The following is a 27,342-nucleotide window of genomic DNA, read 5'->3' as shown; positions in this document are numbered from 1 at the left end:
ACTTATGAAATTCTGTATTGAGGAAATGAGGTTTAAAGTTCATGATTTTCTAATGTGATGTTTGATTTTTAATGTGATGCATGTAGTCAAGTAGTAGTGAAATATGATTTTACAGAACAGTAACACTTTCAGTTAAATGCTAGAGTTGTGACTGTGATATTACAGTGGTGCCTCCCGATAACAGACCTCACAGTAACAGATTTCGTTTGATAACGGACTGGTCATACACTAACCAATTTTTTTTTATTATGGCCTTCCCCTCCCCCCTCATGAATCCGTAGTTCCCAAGTGGCAGTGCTGACAAATACGCATATGACACGATGAACAAGCCAAAAAAGGCATGCTAGATACCATTGTAACTTGTTTTATTCATCTACAATTTACAAAACTTGTATTAAGATGGAGAGTGCCAATCACTTGCATGTATGGAGTCACTGGGTTGACACTTATGGTGATTTGTGGTCCTGGGCTCGTTGGACATGCTACCTGCCAAAGTGAAATGCTGGTAATGCATTTCTGTTTGAATGTTGTTGGGCAAGCGAGGATAATGACACTGCCACATTGAAAGAGAGAGAGAGAGAGAGAGAGAGAAAGAGAGGCCTGCTGGTGTGAATTGCTAGATATGCATTTCTGTATTAATGTTGTTGGGCAAGCGAGGATAATGAGACTTCCACTCTGAGAGAGAGAGAGAGAGAGAGAGCTGAAGTGCAGACAACAAACTCTAAAACTAAAACTTTCTGATCACTTGATCTTCTTGATCATCATTTACCAGTCTTTGGAGGTCTACAATTTCATTTCTTTCTTCTTTTGACTGAGGGCAATTTAGTATGAAATGGACTAGGTTTTTGTGTTGTAGATGACATAATGAGCAAATTGTTTCATCAGTGCAGTAAAGAAAGCGATGTAAATAACACAGCCAACCAACACTCTCTCTCTCTCTCTCTCTCTCTCTCTCTCTCTCTCTCTCTCTCTCTCTCTCTCTCTCTCTCTCTCTCTCTCTCTCTCTCTCTCTCTCTCTCAAGGAGTACTTGTTTACATTGCAGATTATTGCCCTAGATTGGCTATGAGAGCAGCCATATAGCAAGTTTGCAGCAGCAGAGCAATACTCTAAAACAAGACTGCATTTTTTTTTTTTTTTTTTTTTCTTTTTTTCCCCCCTTGTTTAACCAAGAGGGAAACTAGCTAAGCGGGAGAAAAAAAAAAAAAACGAATTGCAAGTTCCCTGAAAGATTGGCAAAGAGTTATCCAAAAGTCAGGGACAAATGTCTTGAAACCTCCCTCTTAAAAGAAGTCAAGTCATAGGAATATGGGAATACAGAAATAGGCAGGGAGTTCCAGAGTTTACCAAAGAAAGGGATGAATGATTGAGAATACTGGTTAACTCTTGTATTAGAGAGTTGGACAGAATAGGGGTGAGAAGAAGAAGAAAGCTGTGTGCAGCGAGGCACCAGGAGGAAGGCAGGCATGCGGTTAGCAAGATCATTAGACCAGTTAGCATGAAAACAGTGATAAAAGATAGAAAGAGATGCATTATTTCGGCGGTGAGAAAGAGGCTGAAGACAGTCAGTCAGAGGAGGGGAGTTGATGAGATGAAAAGCTTTTGATTCTACCCTAATAAAACTGTATGAGTGGAACCCCACAAAACATGCGAAGAGTATCCCATACAAGGACAGATAAGCAGTTGGAGGGTGAGAAAAACTGGCGGAGATGCCTTAGAACACCTAACTTCATAGAAGTTATTTTAGTAAGAAATGAGATGTGAAGTTTCCAGTTAAGATAATGAGTAAATGACAGACCAAGGGTATTCAGTATAGAATAGGGAGAGAGTTGAGTGTCATTGAAGAAGAGGGGATAGTTGTCTGGAAGGTTGTGTCGAGTTGATAGATGAAGGAATTGAGTTTTTGAGGCATTGAACACTACTAAGTTTTCTCTGCCCCAATCAGAAATCTTAAATAGATCAGAAGTCAGGCATTCTGTGGCAATCCTTCGTGATCTGTTGACTTCCTGAAAGGGTTGGTTGTTTTTGAAAGGACAGGGAAAGATGTGGTATCATCAGCATAAGAGTGGATAGGGCAAAAAAGTTTGGTTAAGATCATTAATGAATAACATTGGCTGTTTACCACAGCTGCAATAGAACAGTCAGAAAGGAAACTTGAGATAAAGCTATAGGACGGTAGTTTGAAGGATTAGAACGGTCACCCTTTTTAGCAACAGGCTGAATGTAGGCAAACTTCCAGCAAGAAGACAAGATAGACATAGTTGAAAGAGTTTGGCCAGGCAAGATGCAAGCACGGAAGCACAGTTTTTGAGAACAACAGGAGAGACCCCATCAGGTCCAGAAGCTTTCCGAGGGTTTAGGCCACCAATTGCATGGAAAACATCATTACGAAGAACTTTGATTGAAGGCATGAAATAGTCAGAGGAAGGAAGAGAGGGAGGGACAAGTGACAAGCTCAGAATCATCCAAGCTGGAGTTGTTAGCAAAGGTTTGAGAGAACAGTTCAGCTTTAGAGACAGATGAGATGGCAGTGGTGCCATCAGGATAAAATAAAGGAGGGAAAGATGAAGAGATAAAGTTATTGGAGATGTTTTTGGCCAGATCCCAGAAATGACAAGGGGAGTTAGAGTTTGAAAGATTTTGACATTGTCTATTTATGAGGGAGTGTTTGGTAAGTTAAAGAACAGAACTGACATGATTCCGTACAGAAATATAAAGTGCATGAGATTCAGGAGATGGAAGGCTCAAGTATCTTTTGTGGGCAATTTCTATCATGCATAAGGTGTGAGCCTGTGAGGTATCAGGCCCAGTGGCCAGCACTCAGCAGGGTCTAAAAAGTTAGAAGGATTTCGGAAGTAATTTTGGAAACACAACAATTTGTATAGAAAACAGAGGGAGAAAGAAAGGAGGTGGAGTGCCATTAGAGAAAGAAGGCAAGCCTGTAATCTATAGAGAGGTGGCAGTAGTGTGAAGGTAGTCTACTCTGACTTTCCTTTGTCACTGGAGCAATGTCATTTAGGCAGTCATTAAATACTTGTTAAAGATGCCACTGGACCACACAGGAATCAGCCATTACAACAAACAGGAAGCTATATCTTTAATTCATCAATTCTTGGTAAGACAAATTTTTATTACTGTACATTTCTTAAACAATAATGAACTCTTTTGTTTCAACATTGATTGTAGAATAAGAATGATTAAGTTGTCAAAATAATTTTTTGCACTATTAAAAGAGAATAAACTACTGAAAAAGAGAAACGGGGTGTTTAAGGGTCTCAGACAAACCACCCTTAGTAACGGAAAGTTTGCCGACAACCTCCCAACCCCCAAAGTGTCCGTTATCATGAGGCACCACTGTATTGGAAATTTAGCAATTCATAACATTATCTCAATAATCTTAAGTACAGTCAACTCTTGATTTAAGCGAGGGTTTTGTTCCTGCAGACATTGCATTATTTAAGCGTAATTTTACTACAGAAAACATTGGCAGTAGGGGGATTATGTTCCTGGCCACTAGGAAAGTCTGCTTATTTTGGGGATTTTGTTACTCAAACCTTAAAAGGAAAAACTATTCATACATCACTATGTCATGGAAACAATAAAAACACACTTTCTCATCTGCGCATCTTTTTTGTCCGGGAAATCAGAAAATTATTATTCAACGTGATTTGTCGTATGATTTTACATGCCAGAAACATCATCCCACATTCATACATTTATTATTAATGTGTTTAATAAAATAAACCATTAGTATAATTTGGTGGTGGTTGGTAACAGTGTATGTTTACCATCACCTCAGCTGATTGAACCACGCAGTCCAGACCACTTTGCCTCGTCATTCCGTCACAGGCAACATGGAAAATCTTATGAAGAGAACCATCTCTATTAGCATGACTTATTAATAGACTTGGTGAGCCAGGAAAAAAGTGCTTCTGAATAAAAGCACAGATGACTGTATAGTGGCCTTAACATGAGAGAGAATCACCACCTCCTACAACTGTGCAGACTTTGGGGAAGAGGAAAGTCCACCAGTTATCTAAATTAAGACATACAAATGATCATAAGCTAAGTAGAATTCTAATAGAAAACTAGGGAGATAGGGATGTGGTGATTGAAGCTGGCATCAGCAATGTTGTTGTTGTTCCTCAGACCTATTTGTTCGCTAAAGCTTTGTTATTGTCGAAGCGCGAAAAACAAGTTTCATGGATTCCATCCCTGGGTTTGGTTCCAATAACATTTTTTTGTAAAGGAGGCTGTATATAAATTAACCTATATATTTTTATATATCTAAAGTCAATTGGTTCACAAAAAAAATAATAATAATAGGTATTTAGGAAAAATTTATCTGAAGGTAATGATGAAGACATGGGTTTTGGCAAAGGTAAATCCTGCCTAATCATTGCCTTCTCAAACTGCGGGAAGGCAGCGTTCGTTCTTAAGAATACCATTACCAATTTCTCCTGGACAGTATCCTTCAACTAATGAGGGTGGAAGGTATTGTTTAAGAATCTGGCCGTAGGTATCTCAGTGTAGTTCCCCCGGAAGTAGCGTGGGTGCGTATGATGCCATTGGATTGAGTTAACCAGTATTAAATTGAATAAATCATGTTATTTAATTGTATCTCCTTTAATACCAAGTTGTGTTTAATCGAAATTGTGTTATTCACACTCAGGTTAATCGAGAGTTGACTGTACATACATTTTTTATAAAAAAAAGTGTTTGCATTACAAAGTTCAATTTCAGAATTGCTCTCTCTCTCTCTCTCTCTCTCTCTCTCTCTCTCTCTCTCTCTCTCTCTCTCTCTCTCTCTCTCTCTCTCTCTCTCTCTCTCTCTCTCTCTCTCTCTCTCTCTCTCTGCTTGCATTTTCTGCTTTCATATTTACGTATTGCTCTATACATTTGCTTGTTATAATCATCAGACTTCCTGAAATTCTAAGATCTCTTTAAATAACTTCCTTTGTCACTTTTTAAAAGAATTATGAGTGCAAGTAGTATTACAGTAGCAGGCATTTGTTATTTTACTTTTATGCTCACACAGTCTTTTTCATCACATAATGCTAATCACTTTTCCTGCGTGGATGATAGGTTTGCCCTTGCTCACTGTTGCCTTGTATGAACTGTGGCTCACATGGCTGCTCTTTTCATTATTGCCACAACAAGAATACTCTTGGTAATTATGTTTCATAAGTTATCTGTTTTGAATGCACTTTTTATTTATGTTTTCAAATAGGTATGTAGATCATGATATTCCTGTCAAATTAACTTGTCACTTTTTGTTTATTTATTTTTTTATTTATTTATTTATTTATTTTTTTTTTTTCCTAGATTAGGTTCTTGCAGCTTTTTGCTTATTTAGTTCAACAATTTTCCAGGAGTCTCTCTCTCTCTCTCTCTCTCTCTCTCTCTCTCTCTCTCTCTCTCTCTCTCTCTCTCTCTCTCTCTCTCTCTCTCTCTCTCTCTCTCTCTCTCTCTCTCTCTCTCTGCAGTAGGCACTCAGTGATTATCTTGATAAGAAATCACTTCCTTTTACAAATGCTCTTGACACACATGGACACACATTTCCATGGGTCTAGATAATGAGTTCCTTAAAAATGCTACTATTTAATCATAGACAAGTTATTCATTTTATACATTGGATTTCAAATAAAAAATGATAAATAAATGAATAAAACAAGCAAAACTTTTAACAGGGAATTTAATTATGTATGAAAAAAAAATTCATTCTGAATATTGGTCTTTCTCATTAATTTGAAAAGCAGAATTGAAATAGGAAAAAAGAATATTAAGAAAATGAAACTAGAAATATTTAATATTTTATTCCATTTAATGATTATTCTTTGAGGTGATTTTTTTCCTTTCAAATTTACAGGTTCTTGCACACCTGGATTTTTATTTTGTACTATTATTTGTGTTATTTGATATAAAATTTGTCATATGAAATATTTGTGAAAACACACAGATTTCTATTGTAGAATTTATCTTTATTTGAAATTCTTAATTAGTATTCATATTACAGCAGAAACCACTCCCAGCATCCATGCATGATGTAGACCATATTAGTGTATTCCTAGCTTTAGGAGTAAAAAGGCTTTAAGTGTTTATTGATCCTTAGCATTTACATGTGAATCACATGTCCTACAGTCACAAATATGTACTATTGCAAAGACCACATGCTGGTAAGTAAATGTGCATGGTGAAATTAAGGCATCTATGATTGATGAAACATTTAACAATTCAATATCTCACTTGAAAAGTGAACATAAAACAGATGTTTTATAGATTTTATAGAAATATATTGTGTACATTTCAAGTGACCTATCTCACGGCTGATGGCATTCAGGTAATGTTATTGTATTCAGTGGTAAGTTAATTTTATGAAGTTATTCATATCAGGAATATCTTGTTTGAATGATGAACACATGACTGAGGGATGAGGTAATATTGCTACTACATTATTTATTTATGTTCACTTTTATTTTTTGTTGTTCAATTTTTGCAGCCTGACATATAATGATGCTAATTTCAGGTTATTATTTGTTTAAACAAACAAATAAAGTAACAAGCTATTACTATTTATACACCACTTGTTTATATATATATATATATATATATATATATATATATATATATATATATATATATATATATATATATATATATATATATATATATATATATATATATATATATATATATATATATATATATATATATATATATATATATATATATATATATATATATATATATATATATATATATATATATATATATATATATATATATATATGTTCAACACAATTTTTCTTTAACATGGCCGATAGTCTTTCTCATTCCTATGGACACAGAAGGATAAGAAAATGAGTTAACACTTTCTGAGTTTTCAAATAATGAATGGTATTGCCAAATGTAGACCATGTTTTCTTCTCACTGTAAAGCAACAACATTAGCAGCAAATCTTTGCTAAGTGAAGTAGTATATTCCTTACTGCAAAAAACAACATATGATAATAATAGTGGTGATAATGCCAATTGCAGCTATCCATAGTGTATAATCTGCTGCTTACTGATCCTGTGGTATTGGAAACCCACACTGTGGAGATCATGTGCTTAACATTTTGCTGCATAAGAAGTTGCCAGTGCATTTACTTTATGTTATGCCAAACTCATGGGTAATTTATCATAAATTACATCCATAAATAAATTGTTTGCCTATTGTAATCCACTGAATAGAGAAATTGTTGCAAGTGTAACATGGCAACAAGATCAACATGCCATTCTGAGCCATTAATAGATGCAGTATGTTTCTTGCCAGACAAGTCTGTTGGTGTAATTGTGTAATGATGGAGTAATGTACTGAGTTCATGGTAATTGTACCTTCTCTCAAACATCCAGTAGTTGTAAATTCCCACATACTGAACATGTTGCAAAATGTACTTCTGGACATGAAATGAAGAATTTCCTTTTGTAATCACAGCATTCAGATAGTAGTGATTCATCCTATTGTAGGATTTTACAGTACATACAAACAATACACTATAGCATGGTGATTTAGTTTTACATACTATGAATGTATACTATGCAACAACAACACAGTAAAGCTGCACCAGCATGATCGCTGTGCATAACAAAAAAAAAAAAAGCTACTGCACTTGCTTCCTGATCACTTAAGACAGAGGATCATAAACAAGAAAATATATGAAGGGAAGAGATCAAACAGATCATCACATTTTAACAATCAGTTTATGGATAAACTTAAGATTGTAATAATCTAAAATGCCTGCCATAAAATTTTAGAAAGATTTAAATAATGTACCAGAATTTTTTTTTTCTTTCTTTCTCCCATATCAATTACATCACTATCAATCTACACATTTCTTTCTACTTATGAAAATTTCTTTTACATTTGTGTTACATTCATTCATTCATTTATTCAAACTGATGACATACATAACTTGCCACTTCTTTCAAAAGCATTAATTTTTAACTTACTTATGTTTTATAACTAAATCCCAGAAAATGTCTAATTCCATCAATTTTTTTTTTTTTTTTTTTTTTTTTTTTTTTTAGCATGAACAAAACATGCACCAAAAATATCTGCTCTGGCACTTGCTTTTTTTCTTCTTTTCTATTTACTTATTGGTGAAATTAGCGTACTGTATTTTTTTTTTCTGAGGCTATTTGGTTCTATAAGGCTTGAAATAGTTAATGGTCACGCAAAGATTTTATCATGTGATGTTCAAATAGAAATTATGAATATTCTGAAGAGCCCACATGTTTAAAATGAAATCTCTTTTTCTTCTAAGATCTATGAATTAATCTAAATCATTTTTATGTTTTCATGTGTGTGTGTGTGTGTGTGTGTGTGTGTGTGTGTGTGTGTGTGTGTGTATTTACCTAGTTGTATTTACCTAGTTGTAGTTTTACAGGCCCTGGGCTTTATGCTCATGTGGCCCCGTCTCTGTATCTACACTTATCCAATCTTACTTTAAAAGTATGCACACTCGTTGCAGACACTACTTCTTGATTTAAACTGTTCCACGTCTCAATACATCTTTGCGGGAAACTATATTTTTTAACATTTTCAGACATCTTCCCTTTCTCAGCTTTTTACTATGTGATCTTGTACTTCGAATGTCATATTCTTTTCTCAGGATCAGTTTCTCATTATCCACTTGGTCCATTCCGTTGATCATTTTATAAACTTGTATCAGATCTCCTCTCTCCCTTCTTTGTTCCAGGGTTGGTAGATCCATAGCCTTTAGTCTCTCCTCATATGTCATCCCTTCAAATTCTGGAACCATTCTTGTAGCCATTTTTTGTAGTCTCTCCAACTTCCTTATGTGTTTCTTTTTATGAGGGGTCCACACTATTCCTGCATATTCCAATTGGATAAAATGATAGAAGATCATGAACATGTTAGAATATAATTATGATTGATAAAGATTCACAAAGATAATACAGGTTAAGCCATAAATGGAGTTGGAAGTGTTTGTATTGCTTTTTATCATGAAAATATTGTTATATCATAAATGGAAGTATAATGGTATGTGATAGATAAATTTACATATCTTAGATTTCAGAAAAGACAAAATTAAGATGGTAAGCAGCTTTTTTATCTCAAGGAGCTACATAGCTACAGTAGCTGTGTGTGTGTCTTCACAATGCCAAGCTGCTGGTGTTTTCACTCATAGCTTGGAAATAAAAAGTTGCTTACCAGCCTTTCTTTCCATCTTACATAAAATCTAATAACTTTAATGTCCTTTCAGAAGTAATGTCTCTGTTACATACCATTTTCTTTATTCACAGTACCATGATAATAACAGTGAAAAGAGCAGTATAGTGAAAAACAGTATACAGTAAACATTAACTTCATTCATGGCTTCAGTTCTTCTCTCTCTCTCTCTCTCTCTCTCTCTCTCTCTCTCTCTCTCTCTCTCTCTCTCTCTCTCTCTCTCTCTCTCTCTCTCTCTCTCTCTCTCTCTCATTAACACAACCATAATTTACTGTCATTCTCCTGTGCTTTGATTATGAAATCAGGTAAGTATTGCACAATATAAGAGAGATAGATGGAAGAGAAGTAATACTCGCAGTGTGTAGAGGCAATCATTTTCTCAAAATAAGACCAATGAGAGACAGAGTTACAGGAGCTGCTGTCTGATCAAGAGCAAAGTTGCAAAGATAGCTTAGGCTCCATCTGCAAGCTGGGAATGAATGAACTATATCATAGTCTTATCTCTGGGTTATTCACTACCATTGAATGTAAAAACTATACTTATTCATTTCTGTGTTTAATAATGTTTCATGTTAATTCATCATATAAAGAAGCAGACTGTTTGCATGAGAGATCATTTTCTTGGGGTTGCTTTCCACAATGCACTGCTATAATGATGACATTATACCTCACTACTGTGTATTCTGTCTCAGTTTTCTGCCAGATAATGCAATGGATTGTGTGATGCCACAATACAACCATAATGAACTGTATACTCCCACTTGTATTAACTCTAATATAAATGATCCCTGAAACTTAGAAACATTACTGAAGTTTCTATATTACAATAATATTTTACTGTCAGGGTTTTATAGTTACAGATTTTAAATGAGATGAGTACAAAAGTAATTTGTATGTTACACTCTCTTCTCTTCAGCTGGATTAATTTCATCCTCCATACAGTTTGTGCTTCCTTAGAAGTGTAACATTTTAATGTCAAACAGGGAATGTCATTCTCTTGAAACTTGTGGAAATAAGATTAGCTATATTAAGACCTGGATTTCATAAGTCTTTGCTGATCAATTTCAGGTCAATGATATTAATATCATTATTCATATGCAGTTATTTTCTATTAATGCAAGTTATAAGTAATATTTTTCTCATTTTTATTTGTGTATTTTGTGTTTTTATTCCCATTGTGGTCTTACATAACTCTTCAGATATTCATGGCAATGCTTATTCAAATGTATTAGCCTTATGGTTCTTACCTCTACTTCTGAACCATCTTAAAGTCTCAAATATTTTGATCTGCCTGCACGATACTTCGTTACTATGTAGAGCATCCAGATACCCTAGAACATCTTGGCTTGGGAAGATAGTACTGAAAACAACCACTTTCCTCTTCCAGTGAAGGCTACCAAGAGTACAGAGGAGATGCGCAAGCTCCTGGACAAGTAAGTCCCCCAGGGTAGAGTCACAGTGAGCTGCATTTTACTCTAACAATGCTATAGGCTTGTGTTCACTCTTCTTTATTTGCAGATACATTTTTTTTTTTTCCATGTATTTTTGAGAATGAATAACAGTGGGTATCAGCTGTGTTGTAATAATGCCAAAGAATTAACTATAAAATGTTCACTTCTGGGTTTGCTTTTTTGTGAGCAAGCATTGGAGCGTAAATTATTGCACATTGCAATGTTTTCATGAAATTTGGAAACATATTGTTGCTGCATAAGAAAGCCAGATGTTTTGTGGAAGTTTTTTTAATAAAAACAATCTTAAATTTAGTAAATCATATCTTAGATTCATTTATAAAGAAATTGCTATTAAATTTTCTCTGATATTAACCTTGTTAGGGCTTTCCCTTAATCCATTCTCCTGAGTATATACTTTTGAATGTTAGTCTTCATCATTTGAGGCTAATATTTGCTTAACTTTCAACTGTACATTTACTAAGTATGTCTTACAGTTTGCTCAACAGCTTTCAATTACCCATGTATTTTAAAATTTGATGTGGTAGTATCGTTCTTAATTCAACTTAAGTATTGATGAGCTCCTAGATGAAATTGAATTGCATGATTAATGAATTGGTAATACTTCCTTGAGGTTGTAGGAGTATCTAACATGGTACTGTTTTACCTTTCACGAGGAAACTAATCAAGACCTGTAAGTTTTTTTCTTACTGCACAATCTAGCGGAAACTATCGTGCTTAACTGGAGATCATATTAATGTTGCCAAAGTTTCTTTTAAGGCTTTAGTTTGTTTAGAAATAGTTCCCTTAATATTTTGCTTCTATGATGCATAATCGCTTCTCTCAGTCAATGTTGTACCCCCCAAGATCATTGAAGTCATATTTTAAGTTGATTTTGAAGAAGCTGTTTACTCCTACATGAGGCATAACTGAAAGTCAGTATTCATGAAGCTCTACATTTACTTTTAGACTATATGAATCATAAAAAAAAAAAAAAAAAGTATGAGTAAGCTCCAATATAGAAACCAAACTTTGAAAATAGCGAGAATCCCAAGGTAATGATTGATTTCTAGTTACAGTATTTAGAAAGAAGTATTCAGGGATCTGGATTCAAAATAGACACAATATCTTACCTTCATTTGCATTTTTCTTTTCTTTTCATGTACAGTAAAGAATATTTGTATCTTGACTTATTTTGAATTCAAGCCTGTGAATACTTGCAATATTAGATTCAATTGCTACTCTATAAATTACTGCTTGTAACCTGTGGTGCATGAATGGTGATCAAACTCCACTTTGTGCTAAGTTCAGCTATTGCTTCTGTGCTTGCATGTTTGCATGATGTTTTGTCTGGTAGATCATAACATTAGTTAAGAAAGTAACCATCAGGATATTATAAGTATTATAATTTATAAGCCTTGCATTGTCTCACTGTGAGGTAAAATAAGTTATAAGATTTGGAACATAAGAGTTTCAAAACTTTTAAAGATCATACAATAATGTTTGGTCATATACTTCAAGCCCCTTCTTGTACCTAAACTCAAAGTTAAAAGAAAACAATAAAGTATTCATAGTTCCATCTGTTCAGTACATATGTAGAAGCTACATTGTCAGTTTATTAATTTTTTTCCTTTCTTTCTTTCTAAATATGAAGAAAAAAAATTACCAGAATATCTGTTTCTCCTATATTACATGAATATAAAACAGGGGCTCAAATTATGTAAATAATTCTTGCTGTATTATTTTTCATGCCTAAGTAGGAAATTATGGAACTTTTTTTGTGGACACCATATAATTATATTTTAAATTATGCTTATTTATTTATATATATTTTTTTATTAATTAATTAATTATTTGTTTTTATTTATTTATTTATTTTTTATTATTTATTTATTTATTTTTTTTTTTTTATGAATTTGGTGCAGACATGACAAGTACAATAATTAAGGCAAATGGCTAGTATATCATATTTATTGATGTACTTTTGGAATAGGAGGTATAATCAACATAAGTTTATCAGTAGTTTAAATAAAACATGGTGACACTTCTTAACAGTAAGTGACACTTCAGTATTCCCTTTGGTATTGCATTGAAATATACAACAGACATGGAAACAGTATTCAGCCCCTTCAATTCAGATCTTTTAGTTACCTAGTGTAGACAGTGATTAAGTCAGACATAAAATGTCGTCTTTAGGAACCTAAAAAGCTTTTAAAAAGTAAAAATTTAGGAACCTACGAAGCTAATACCAAAACCATGAGAATCTGACTGATGCTAATGAAATACATCACCTTCAAATGATTCATGCATAGTGAAAGAATCAATGAGAGTAAGATACTAAGAAAGTAGCCAATAACAAGGTATGTACCCATATCCTCTCAAATAAAAAGATAATATGAGAGTTTTTGCTATTGTAAATTCATATGAACTTTAAGGCTTAAGTGTATTGAATAGTATGAAGTTAAATTTACTGACACACTGTGTTTTTTGCACTTTATCCTCAATTTGAATTCATGATATCTGAGTCCTGAAAGAAATTAGTTTCATGCTTCCTAGGCAGTTTCACTAGGAAGTGATGTCATTACCATCTTTGTATCTAAATGTCTGTTGTAATAATACAGTATAATGGCCAACCCAGAAAAGATTAACATGCCAGCAGTTATTTGTTTTTCTGCTATATTGTAGAATTTTACATATCAGACTTTATTCAAGAGTTGTTTTTGTAATTTGCTATTAAAGAGTGTAGATTTTTATCTCTAGTGAGATTGAAAATATAATTTATTTTTATTTTGCAGGAAAAAGTAAGAACTGAATGCTAAAATATGCCATTAAATGTAACTTGCAGTAAGATCACATGTCTGTTGTATATGCATTGATAATTTGCAATCATTTATCATTCCCATTCACAATTAGACTAGATATTTGTAACATTTATTGTTACATAAGACTCATGCATGTAGCATTTAGCTTCATATTGATATTCTTGTGGTATTTATATTGAGATGCATATATTGTTGACTTGCCCTTTTATACAGTATATATATATATATATATATATATATATATATATATATATATATATATATATATATATATATATATATATATATATATATATATATATATATATATATATATATATATATATATATATATATATATATATATATATATATATATATATATATATATATATATATATATATATATATATATATATATATATATATATATATATATATATATATATATATATATATATATATATATATATATATATATATATATATATATATATATACAAATTTTTTATTAGAGTAGAAGAATTAGTATTTTGTTTTATATGCCTAGTGAACAACTCAAAATTGGCAAAAGGTGTGCATTATTGTATCCTTACACATCCTTTAATTTAAAAAACATATTTACGTAGAATATTCTCCGCAAAGGAAAGTGCAACTGCAGACACACAATTTGTCCCATTTTTACATATTGGGAATTACATGATGTTAGCCATCTAATGTAGTTTACTAATTCTTTTATGACTATTTATCAGAGTTTCAGGACATGATGTAACTGATGCAGGAACTTTCTGTTATTATGGCTATTTCATGGGGTTTTTTTTTCCAGAAATGAAGCAGCAGCCCACATTCAAAATGGAGGCCTAAGAATGGTGAGCAATGAGATGAATGTGTGAGGTCCTCTGTATGCTGTTGAAGGATCTCACTCACCCTGTGCCATATGAGGCAGCCTATTTACCGCCCTTGTCATGTACCCATCAATGATATTGAATACCTACATTGAACTCAGATACTCAACACATATTTACAATTAGAAAAAATGTAAGAAGAGTTAAGAGAAGAACCTGGACACCCTGTATGTAACACTGCTCAAAGGAGAGCACAAGATATCCTGTTGGTTGATCTTCAAGTTAATTCTATACCAGTGTTATAGAAAATTATGTATTCAAGAGGATCAACTCAAGGAGTCATGGATATATTCATTAAACTGCAAAGATGCTCTCTACTTGGCCAAGAAATGTGTGTCATAGAAAAGGCATGCCATGACAGGACAAGATTACTGCACAAGATTATGACATAAGAAATATTAGATTGAAAAGCCACATCTCAGCAAGATATACTACATGTTCATAGGGGTGATCCAAGTCTTCTTCAATGTAGTGTCACAACCCCTCCTCCCCCCAGCCCCCGCTCATGAGGTTAATCTACCGTGGACTCCAATGTTGTGCTCCCTCAGTACTAATGCAAGCCATCACTGATTGACGTTTATGCTTTGAGTGTTTCTTGCAGTGTTGTGTATCACATAACAGTAGCAGTATTCTTTTTCTGCCCTGTGCTCTGATTACAATCTGGATATGAAAGCAGTGCTTGTGTTGTAGTGCTTTTGCACAGATATATTAAGGGCTCACCGTCAATAATGCATTTCTTATGCAGTAAGTCCCTACCTACCCCTAGCAGTTAATGGATCGTCTTCATCGGCTAATGGACCATGTGTGCTAAGCGATAGTATGAGATGAACTAAGTATTGCTGTGTGAATCATCCATGACGGTGCTACTTGGAAAATGACTCTCGACTTGTTTGGTGTTCCGTGTACTTTGTGATACGAACCAAGTCTAGTCAAGAGCGGGGGACAAAACTGTGACTGTCAGAACCTTCGTGACACAGATGTAACCAGTACGCTCAGTTTCACTATTTTTTACAAATGTACCAGCATCAACCCAAATGGGAAATGAGACAGAGAGACTAGCAGGAGAGGGAAAGCTACACAAGAGGTAATGTTAGAGAAATTGCATTAAAGATGATAGTGTATTACCAATATTTCCAGTTTATAGATGTCTGACCCATATTTTATCAATATTTAAAATGTATGTAGATTCTGCTGTTGCTTGCCTCAAAATAAACTGAATGTGATTTGGGGAGATGATAGACGAACCTCGTTAAGCACCAGGTTTTGTTTTATCAACCCAGTGCCATCTCTCTGTCTGCTCATTCTCCCATAGCGTTCCTAGGTGTCGCTTAATCTCCTCAGCTTGCAAGACAATATGTGACTTCACCAGCAATTTTAGATTTTGCTTAGTGCTTTCATATGGCAGACTGTATAATTGCTAAAATAAAATTACTAGAGTGGATGAAATTGCTGGGAACTTCACTATATTCATATATAAATATACATATATATTGTATGGCATCTTGATAGGTTATTCATAATTTGTATATTGAATTCATCAATATTAGAAGCAGATGGCATATCCTCATTGCCAAGTTTCTGTTTCTAATTCAAGTTATTTCCATTGTCAACATTTTTAATGAATTTAAGACAAACTGTTGATGTGTAAGTGTGTGTGCATTGCTTCTTAATAGTGTAGAATTGAATGAAAGTGATTATGATAAATAATAGATATTACTTGCAGAACAGTTGTACTTCTATAATTCATATTGGCAAACTTCTCATGAAAGTGTCCAAGAATAGCTGTAACTTATAAGTCTGTTGAGCAGTGTTTTGGAGATGAGACATTTTCAGTCATTTGTAAGTTTAAGTTCATTTCCAAGACTTGCATCTCCTCCACAGCCATTATTTTTTACAGGGATAAAGTTACAAGGGCCGTTGGCTTGATTTTTTTTCTTTCTTTTTCTAAGTTAAATCTTTTATAAAATCTCAGTCATCCAAAACATGCTAACATCTTCCATAAGCTCAAGTGTAATAAATGTAGTCTCTTTTAAATGTTGCCAGTGTAAGCTTTTCCTGCCCATAGTTGATTAATTAATGGATAATTCATTTGCATTAGCCACGGAGTTATTGAGGAGAATTATTGCCAGACTTGTAGCATGGTCGTGCTTTCTATCTATGCATATGTATAATTTTATCCACTTCGATCAGAAAAGTTAAATCCCCAAATTTATAAAATGCTCAAATTTTTGAGTAGATAAATGAATGCTTTTTCTACTGCTTTTAGATAGGATAAATTAATGTTGAAATCTCAGTATTAGGCAATATAGACATACATGCAAGACACTCAAAGCACATTTTCTTGGATTTTAATTCTACAGTAACATTTTTTGTATGTATGTTATTCATTGTCTGTTATTGATTTGTTTATACCATTTCTAAACATTATAGAATATGTGTGATTAAGCTTTACAATAGACTGATTGTCATTATATTTACCAGGGAGAGCAGGTGCTAATGGGAGGGGGACACTGATCTGCCAAAGCTTCAGGCTGTGAGTTCCATCTCTTCAGCCCAGCAGGGTATGGAATATTTATAAATTCCTTGTTATTCTTTTATTGCAGTGTGTTCAGGTGATAAAAAGATCTTTGATAGACTATATATATATATATATATATATATATATATATATATATATATATATATATATATATATATATATATATATATATATGATACATTATTACTGCAAGAAAATACTGTATGAAGGATAACAAGAAAAGAAAAAATAGAACAAGAGCCACAGAGACACTGTAATTGTAAAACTTCTTATGTTGTAATGTTTCCAAATCTGGCAGTTTTTAGGGGGATAAACATGTCTAGATGAAGAAATGAACAGAAGAAGGCTTCATTTGCAGGACAGCTTTACTGATCTAAGGAACTTCACTTTTTCAGTAAAGATTAGTCTCTCTCTAGAACAACATAATCTTCCACAGATGGTAAAAAGCTAGAGAAGTGGCTATGATGTCCCTCTGCCCAGTAGTTTTTCCTTTCCCTGTAGATTAGACTTATACAGCCATGGTTTTCTTCAGTAATGTCAATGTAACCACACATTTATGGTTATTGATACTTAAACACTGAGATTGTTAGATGTTTGGTTATCTTGTAGCAGGTAGGAAAACTTAAAGTATTACCACTGCATGAACTGTAACACATTGACATTATATAACCAAGTTTTCTATGGTAAACATAATGCCCACCTGCTTCATACAATGGAGTGCTCTTAGTAGTCAAGCAGAGCAATGTGTGAATCCTCCCTTATCAAAGTTGAAAAGAAATGAAATCCAAGAATGGTAGTGCAACAGAAAGTGGTTGTCTACAGATATTGCTTAGTCAAGTTCCTTTATCCTGTGTTTTATATAGGAATTATTGGGCTTAACTTGGCAGCATTAGACACTCAGTCCATGATTACAATGGTTGTTTACCATAGAGAATCCACTAAAAACATTCTCCATGTATTTTGACAGCTGTATTGTTTGATTATAAGAAATTGCAAGTGACCAAGATTGAAAATAGTATGCAAATCATTGCTTGAAGTCACTGCATTATATTGCACACCCTTTCATGTGATAATGTGCATTTATACATATTTATCAATATGCTGAAGTGAAATAGTGTGGCCATGATAACAAGCAATGGAACACTTAGTTTTCATATCTTGTGTAACTGAAGATTTCAAGATTCTGTTTCTTGTATAGTTTTGTGGATTTGTGTTTGCCTGTGTTACCATGGGCTTTAAATATAATCTGCCTGAGGGAAGGAAGCTGATATGAGAGATTCATTAAATGAAGTTGACATTTACAAACATGACAATATTACCCTAGAATGTACTTCATATTGCTACCAAGTGACATGGAACATATATTTATATTTTCAGAGTTGATTCAATGCACCAAGAAGTGTAGAATATTTACAGTTACACTATGTTGTTATAAACTTGCCAAAACAATGCATTTAATTACAGGATTAATGAAATCTGACCGAGTTGCAAGACAATGAAAAATTGCACTGCAGTAATATTTAGTCGCATCAATGAATGGGTGCCCTGAGGATGTTTTTAGTTGTGATTAGTCAAGCAATTTGTATGGATGATGATGTAAAATGTCACTAATGGCCAGAGTGTAGGTAATAGATAGTAACTTAATGAGATTATTTAATAACATAGTCATTTTGAAGAAAGTGTTTGCAAGACTTAGTAATAAGGAGCTTCCCGAGGGCAGATTGCAAGTGCTCTTGGATAGTTCTGGTGACTGACTGTAGCATAACAATATTACTTAAAATTTTAATGTTATTATGACCATGTATTTAAGTACTAAATTACTGTTGAAGCTGAAATTCAGATACCAAGAACCTCTAAGTGCACTTGTAATTTGTGTTGTGACAAGGGAATTTGCGCCTTATTTGGCATACCCAACTAAGGCTCAATATCGCTCGTCACTACACATTTTCTACCAAATATAGTGTAAACAATTATGTATGATGAAATAAACCATGAGAAGTACTTGTTTATACCTATCAATGGGGTTTTATAAGTGGAATTAAATTGCAAAACTAGTTTGTACAGAGATATGATACAGTTCAAGCATTGGGGTGGATTTCAGAATTCATGCCTGATGGACAAGTTCCGGTCATGACATCTGTGTTATGTATACTTGCTTCTTACAGTTTTATCCACATAGGTTGCTTGGCTTTTCAGGGAATTTAACATTTCAAACATGGCTCTTGTGCATAACTAAAGCAACTGCCAAAGAGAAGTATGCATCTTCGTAGTGAATGTCCACTTTACTTAATAACATTTAGAACTTCCAGTTAGTTAGTGTGTTGACCACAACCCAAACTTTAATTAGAGGCTTTGAATTCTTATATTTTTATTTATTTTTTTTTTTCTATTTGTTATTTATTTATTTTTTTTTCCAGAAACAGGAGTCCATTAGAGTTCAGTAAATCCTTCACTGAGAGAGCCAGCCTTTCCCTGTCTATGAAAATTAGTAGGTTGTACAAGTTGTGAAAACTACACTGCTTAAGAAAGTGGAGCTTATTTTCTTAATTCTTGAAAAAGCTACAGCATAATGATGAAGCAGTGAGTTACAGTGATTGATCATCAAAAAATAGCAGATTTTTACATCAATTCATAGCTTCTATAAAGCATATAGTGAGAAAGGATACATTGTTTTGGTTTGACTTGCTGAGAAAAGAACATGCTTCTGCTGACTTTAAAAACATTTTGAAGTAGAATGCTGAAAACGTAATGAATCACAAAAGGACTTAAAACCAAGGAGACTGATGTATTTGACTATGTAAAGTTTTGTAAGTGAACATGTCAATTACACAGAACACTGTCATTGATGACTAGATGAACATTAAAGTATGATTGGGAACAAAGATGCAAAGCAAATTTTTTCTTACAATTAGGTTAACTTATAGATTTTTTTTTTTTTTCTTTATGTAGATAAGAGGGCCAGTTAAGGGCAAAAAAGAAAAGAAAAAAAGATAAGATAAAAAAAAAGGCCTACTTGAGTACTGGCTCTCTGCAAAGAGGAAAAGCGTCAGCCAAAATTAGGGAGCAAATGCCTTGATACCTCCCTCTTGAAGGAAGACATGTCATTGGGAGTCGGAAATATACATGTAGGGAGGGAGTTCCAGATTTTACCAGTGAAAGGTATGAATGATTGAGAGTACTGGTTAACTCTTGAGTTAGAGAGTTGGACAGAATAAGGATGAGACAAAGAAGAAAGCCTTGTGCAACAAGGCCAAAGGAGGAGGGGAGGCATGCAGTTAGCGAGATCAGTAGAACAGATAACATGAAAATAGCGATGAAAGATAGAAAGAGATGCAACATTTTGGCAGTAAGAAAGAGGCTGAGGACAGTTAGTCAGAAGAGAAGAGTTGATGAAATGAAAAACTTTTTATTCCACCCTATCTAGTAAAACTGTGTGATTGGAACCCCCAAAACATGAAGAGTACTCCATACAGGGGCAAATAAGGCCCTTATACAGAGTAAGAAGTTGGAGGGGCGAGAAAAACTGGCAGAGACGCCTCAGAACGCTTAACTTCATAGAAGCTGTTTTAGCAAGAGATGAGATGTGAAGTTTCCAGTTAAGATTATGAGTAAAGGACAGATCGAGGATATTCAGTGTGGAAGAGGTAGACAGTTGAGTGTCATTGAAGAAGAGGGGATAGTTGTCTGGAAGGTTGTGTTGAGCTGATAGATGGAAGAATTGAGGTTTTGAGGCATTGAAAACTACTAGATTTTCTCTGCCCCAATCGGAAATCTTGAAAAGATCGGAAGTCAGGCGTTCTGTGGTGTCCCTATGTGATTTGTTGACTTCCTGAAGGGTCATCTCTGAAAGGATGAGCGTAGGAGTGGACAGAGCAAGAAGATTAGTTAAGGTCATTAATGAATAATAGAGAATGGGTGATAGGACAGAACCCTGAGGAACTCCACTATAAATAGATTTAGAAGAAAAGTGGCCATCTATCATAACAGCAATAGAACGGTCGAAAAGGAAACTTGAGATAAAGTTGTAGAGAGAAGGATAGAAGCCGTAGGAGGGCAATTTTTAAATCAAAGCTTTATGCCAGACTCTATCAAAACTTTTTGATATGTCTAACGTGACAACAAAAGTTTCACCGAAATCTCTAAAAGATGACCAAGACTCCGTAAGGAAAGCCAGATCACCAGTAGAACGACCTTGATGGAAGCCATACTGGTGATCAGATAGAGTGTTATTGATCAATTAAATTTATTCCTAAAAAGAATCCCTACAATTCAGCAACCCGACAATCAGGAGCATAAAAATAGAAAAGATGATCATGAAACATTTATTTTGATCACAAGGAATTCATTATACAATCAAGAAAATATAACAAATATACAGCTAAACTTTCAAAACTATCAATTATTTTAAAATTATGTACATTTTTCATCAAATTCAAGACTTCATATGAGACATGTAATCTCACAGTGCAATGATAATTCACATTCTCTTTACACACACACACACACACACACACACACCCTTAGTTAAGAAACATAAGCACATGTATTTTCACCATTTCCAGCTTTCAGTGAATACTCTCCTGATTTAGCTGATTTAGCTAGTGCAGTTACTTCCTCATAAAGTTGGAGTTCATGTGTGCCGCTCCTCGTTGAGATGAACTAATGCGAGATTTTACCCTCTCCTCTATGGTCCCTTGAGAAGCACTTGCCAAACTGTTCCTGAAAAAAAATAATAAAAAAATAAATAAATACTGCAGGCTGGTGAAAATTTTGCTACATAAATCATCCCAGACCAAAAGATAATAACTTGGGTTTCAATTAAGAACTTCTGAAACTATATTGTCAAGAAGAAACAAATCATACCTCACAAAGTCCTCTGCATACTCATTCATTTCTTCTTCTTTTTTCTTCTCAGCATCATATCTCATAACATTTTTTCTTCTTTCCTCATCTCTGTTCTTTGCTGCTGCCATCATTTGCTCCCTCAGTTCATCCATCTCCTTTTCACTTAGTCTCTGCTTGGATTTTCCCTGTCCTAGTTGGTTATGTTCTTTACTCCTGCTTTGGCTTCTGCTCCTGTTTCTCTCTCTACTTCTACTCCTATTTCTACCTCTGCTTCTACTTCTGCTTCTGTTTTTGCCCCTACTTCTACTTCTGTTTCTGTCCCTACTTCCACTCCTAATTTTATTTCTACCTCTGCTTCTACTTCTGTTCCTATTTCTAACTCTGTTTCTACTTCTGTTCATATTTTTACCTCTGCTTCTACTTCTACTATTTCTACCTCTGCTTCTACTTCTGCTCCTAATTCTCTCCCTGCTTCTACTTCGACTTCTATTTATATCTCTGCTTTTGCTCATACTTCTATTCCTATTCCCTCTATTCAACTGTTTAGCATATCTGTCATTTCTTCCTCTCACTCCTCTGTCTCTGTTCTGTCCTTTATTGCCAATTTTCCATCCTTCCGTTCCTTCTCTGCCTCTTTCTGAACTCCTTTCAATGGCTCCTTTCCTTGACATTTCTGTATTCAAATGCAAGTCTATGTCACTTTCTTCACTTCTATCTGATATTTGTTTCTTACTACCATAATTTTCTCTCTTAACTCCTCTCTTTAGATTTTTTGTTCTATCTCCAATATCATTATCTTTCTTTTTCTTTTTGGATTTCTTTTTAATGGCCGCTTCCTTCTTCCTCTGAAATTTTTAAATCAAAATGGAAACTTTAACATATGAGCACAACAAGACAGACATAACATGAGTCATGGCAGTTATATGAGTTCAGCATTCTCCATTTGGTTTCCTCGTTGCATTTAAAAGATATGAAATACCTTGTACCTTCAACAGCAAAAAATATCTACTTACACTTTTTTCTTTTTTCTTTTTCTTGGATTTAGATTTTTTCTTCTTCTTTTTGTGTTTCTTTCCCTTGTCAGACTCAGAGCTTGAAGATGATTCTGTATCATCAGATGAGCTGCTGCTACTCAAGGATTGTCTTTGCTTTAATTTTTTTTTCATTTTCTTTTTCCTCTTTCCTCTCTTTTCATCTTCACTTTCAGAATCGGAGCTTGTGCTCAATGAATCTGTAGATTCACTTCGTCTAGATCTCTTATTCTTCTTTGATTTGATTGTATTAATCTGTCAAGTAATTAGCTATGTAGTTACTCACTCTTCTTGGTACTAATTAGAAATATTTCTACAAGCACTTTTTTTTTAAACAGTTCAATACATCATTCATATTCTTCAGAAGGTCTATCACCTAAATTCTTATACGATTTGGAGTGGACCTTTCTAGCTTACTATTTATTACAGAAAATATGATTACTGACAATACAATTTTACTATATTGTCTTTCATGGACTCACCAGCTGTTGTAGTTGTTTCATCTTGACTGGATTGTTGGTGATCTGCCTCTTTGTTTCTTCCTCCTGCTTGCGGATAAGGAGGAGAGGGTCTTCCATAAGTTTTCTGTGCATGTCTACTTGGATGTCACTTTGCTCACGGCGAATCACTGACTCAGGATTAATTTCTGAAGGTAGAATTCCCCTTATAAGCTACATCTCTTTACATATAGCTAAAAACATGAAGTTCAAAGAACATCATAAAATAATGTACATTTTTAATATCCCACTATAAGCTGGACAAAAAAATAGTCAATTAATTTTTCAAATTATATTTTCCATATTTTTATCAGTTCTTGTTTATTTTCAGATCTCATAATTATTTATTTGATGCCTAGGCAATGGTCCCTAAAAGTGTTAACAGAGATGATACCAACCATGCTCAATGGTGTACGATGATTTACTTTGTTGAGGAGGTGGCGGATCTCCCTCCTGTGCTTCTTCTGCAGCCTCAGCACGTTCCAATTGTTCCAAAGCTTTGTCAATTTTACGACCCAGTAGGTATTCCTCACGGCTGACATGGCCCCCTGGACCCTGACAGATATTAGGTCAAACTTATTTTCCTTGGAAATAAATCCAAGATAAATTCACTTACTGACTGATAAGCATGGATTTACTATGAGCTTTCATTAAATCACAAATAAGCAGTTATAGCCAATGTCTGTAATTTATTTCATCCTCTAATGAAAAAATACACACAAGTCCCTTCCATTGAATTACAATTTTTACAATTAATTTCATTCATTAATATAATCATTGCCCTCTTTTATCATACTAACTTTATACATCCAGTCAAGCTTTTCCTCTCCCCTCTTTGCAATTGCTCCTGATGCCTCAGCTGTTCTCTTCAATACTTCTCTCTCCCTTTCTTCCTTCAGCTCCCTCTGCAGTTCTGCCATCTTCCGATCCTCCTCTGCCTTCTGCTGCTCTGCCTTCCACACACGCTCCTGGTTTTTCATGGTGCTTGGATGCCATGATTTTTTCAGATTCTGTTGGAGTTACCATCACATTAATTACAGAATGGCTTAATTAAATTCATTACCTATGTAATTTCCCATAATTGCTACACAAAACTAATCTAACTGGTTCTGGCACAGTGTTGATTCCCAAAAACATCAATGACAAAACATTATTTATCTTTCTAATCTAGCCGCATCAGATATAAGCACTAAACTCACACATCACATAGAAGGCTCTGTGACTTTAACGTATATGTAAAGAAATTGCAGGGCATGCATGTAATGTGGCAAAATTTGAGATTTTCTAGGTCCAGCAAGCTCTGCACCAGTCAAAAGCAAACACTGAAATGCTTATCTTTTGTTTATAATTAAGATTTGTGGATATTAGGATGTAATGGTATCTATTGAATTGTCCTGCCGTCATGCACTTCCACTTGTGGAGCCACCAATTAACAGCTTTCCACGGTCAGTATTCACGGTCGCCTGCTAGTTACCCAGCCAGCCTTTCCCATAACACAGCAAGCTCAGAGCTCATAGACTGATCTTCAGGTAGGACCAAAACCACATTACACTCTACACACTTGGTAAGCGAGGCCACAACCCCTCAAATTGCATTCTGTACCTACTTGTTGCTAGGTGAATGAGGGACTACACATCAAGAGGTTCACCTATATGGCTCGCCGTGCCCAGGACTCAAACCTGGGCCTCCTTGGTAGTGAGCCGAGTGTGCTAACCACTACACTATGGTGTGTCAGTTCAGTTAAACTTTTCTTTTGTTTAAAAGACAAGTCAGCCATTCTAATAAAGGCTCACTGTCATTTGCTAATATGGCTAGTCAGTGGACAGAGATGAAGTGAATGGTACCAGTTTTCAGCAAGAAAAGACACTTTGTGATGTATTTAGCATCAGCAAAATTTAAGATACGATATACAGACAGAAAGACCTACCACATGTTTATTAACAAAGCCACAAAGCAGTACACATCTCCATCACCCTGAGAATCTCTTCACCTCACCAGCAAGTCATTACAGTGCAATTTTTGAGGTACTTCATAAGGTTAGGTTAGGTTTATGTTGGGTTAGGTTAATCTCCTAGCAGGTGAGTACCCCATTTACTAGAATAGGTTAAGTAATATATATATATATATATATATATATATATATATATATATATATATATATATATATATATATATATATATATATATGAAACTCCTGTAGACTTTTTCAACAGCAATATTTCGCTGATTTCTTGTCCCCTAATCAGAGCCCCCGATTCCCTACATGCCTCTACGCTTGTTGGGACATTTGGGGAAGGCTTGTTGGCACTGTCCCCGAGAAACCGTCCCGCGCGCTCGCCTCGATTCCCGGCTCCCACTTCGCAGCTCCTCCACCCAGCTGATTTGAAGTCAAATATATATGAAGCCACGCTATTGGTCAGAGAGAGAGAGAGAGAGAGAGATGATAACGAATAAGGCAGCGTTTCTCAACCTTTTTACCCTTGCGTAACCCTTAAAATACATGACGTCTTAAGGAACCCCTGCTTAAAAAACAAAATGATATACCATATATTTTTCATTTTATGTGACGTCAAATCAGCTGGGTGGAAGAGTTGCGAATGGGGAGCCAGGAATCGAGGCGAGCGCGCGGGACGGTTTCTCGGGGACAGTGCCGGCTTGTTTGGTGGAGGTGGAGGTGGGATGTGTGGGTGGGCGAGGATGTATTATAAATAATTACCCGAGTTATTAATACCCGACCACAAAAAATAAATAAATTCATAAACGTAAAGTACTGTAAGTATACTAACATATGTAGCCATGTCCAGAAATTAAGGATAAGGACTAATAGTAAACATTAACTCAGTGCTTCTTTCATTTTTACTTCTCTGCCAACTATTCAATTGAAATAGAATCCAATAAGATCAGAATATCTAACGTTTAAATGGTGCCAACTAAGGATTATAAGTTCCTTGAAGGTAAGCAGTGCTTCACAAACGTGGGTGCTTAAGGAACATTTACACATAGCAATACCCTCTTAAATTAAGGCGAAGGATTACTACATTATACTTACGAGATCCCCTCCACCCATAATGATGAAATTTGATAATTTGCTTTTTCTCGCGTCCTTCCAAATTTTAGAGGGATGCACTGTCCTCTGCCATGAGTCTGCCGCGGTCGTGACAAACAATTGCAGCCGATTTCGGTTCCACCTTTATCACGGCCAAGGAATATACTTGATCACGGCCCATGCACGCTGCCTTATAGTTGGCATTGCAAGATATTATTGTTGTTTGTTTTTAGTCCTTATTGTCTCTTCTTCTAAGATTATAGTGATTTTGTTGTTGTGATGGTGAAGATGTTTCTGGGTGAATTATTAGAGCAATGGTGCCGGATTCCGGATTTTATAATACGGTATCCGGGACAAGTCAAGCGCACACCAACTCGATCGAGCGGCTTACCAACTTGAGGGGCATATAGAGGCATACCAACTCGAGCGGCATATCAACTTGAGGGGCATACCCAAGGAGGTTTAATAACTGAAGGTGGCATGACGTCACAAAAGTGAAGCTAGCGCGCCATTCAAGCCATTGGTCCGCTGCTGCCCCTAGCCATGCAGTGCTTCCACTTTTTAGGAAATTTTCTCATTTTAAGGAAATGTGAGTAACAGAAGGAAATTCTTAAGGAACTGGGAAAATCTACAAAAATCTGAGGAAATCCTACTTTTTGAAGGAAATTTTTAAGGAAATATATAAGTTTGTGGAAATAAAAGGAGTGACTTAATTTGGTGAAGCAAAAGGCGACTAATATAGTACTTGGTTTTCACTTCATGAATGAAACTATAGAGCTTCTGCTAAAAAAGAAGTTTTCATTGATAATAGATGAGACAACTGATAAGTCCACTACATCACAGTTAGCCTAAGTAGGCATGATCGACGTATTTTGATGAGAAATTCAAAGTTGTGCCATGTTGTCGGATGGAAGATACATTATTATATACAGCATCAGAGAAACACTAAGTAACATGAATATACCAGTGGAGAATGTTATTGGGTTCTGTGCTGACAC

General features: G+C 34.7%; 2 protein-coding genes across 51 annotated transcripts in view; one reads left to right on the top strand and one right to left on the bottom strand.

Moving 5' to 3' along the window:
* Nucleotides 1–18,926, top strand: part of LOC123513214 (Down syndrome cell adhesion molecule-like protein Dscam2) — a 424,526-nt gene extending 405,600 nt beyond the window's left edge. For 49 of the 50 annotated variants that reach the window (XM_045270251.1, XM_045270253.1, XM_045270254.1 and 46 more), the window contains 2 exons: nt 10,620–10,665; nt 14,308–18,926. In XM_045270251.1, coding sequence (XP_045126186.1) covers nt 10,620–10,665; nt 14,308–14,374 — 113 coding nt within the window. In that variant the 3' untranslated portion in view covers nt 14,375–18,926. Of the gene's footprint in view, nt 1–10,619; nt 10,666–11,357; nt 11,375–14,307 lie in introns of all 50 variants that reach the window. The other variant, XM_045270276.1, reaches the window with a different exon arrangement.
* Nucleotides 18,927–21,233: 2,307 nt separating this feature from the next.
* On the bottom strand, nt 21,234–26,660 carry LOC123513213 (pre-mRNA-splicing factor CWC25 homolog). The gene is made up of 7 exons (XM_045270223.1): nt 26,348–26,660; nt 24,099–24,308; nt 23,697–23,853; nt 23,284–23,447; nt 22,784–23,056; nt 21,789–22,615; nt 21,234–21,644 (listed from the first exon to the last, which is right to left on the bottom strand). The coding sequence occupies exons 1-7, from the start codon at nt 26,363–26,365 to the stop codon at nt 21,533–21,535; spliced, it is 1,761 nt and encodes a 586-aa protein (XP_045126158.1). The 5' UTR covers nt 26,366–26,660; the 3' UTR covers nt 21,234–21,532.
* Between the last annotated feature and the right edge of the window lie 682 nt (nt 26,661–27,342).

The sequence above is a fragment of the Portunus trituberculatus genome, chromosome 35 (assembly GCF_017591435.1).
Source record: "Portunus trituberculatus isolate SZX2019 chromosome 35, ASM1759143v1, whole genome shotgun sequence".
In the NCBI taxonomy this organism is placed as follows: domain Eukaryota; kingdom Metazoa; phylum Arthropoda; class Malacostraca; order Decapoda; family Portunidae; genus Portunus; species Portunus trituberculatus.
This window is presented reverse-complemented; position numbering and strand designations above follow the sequence as displayed.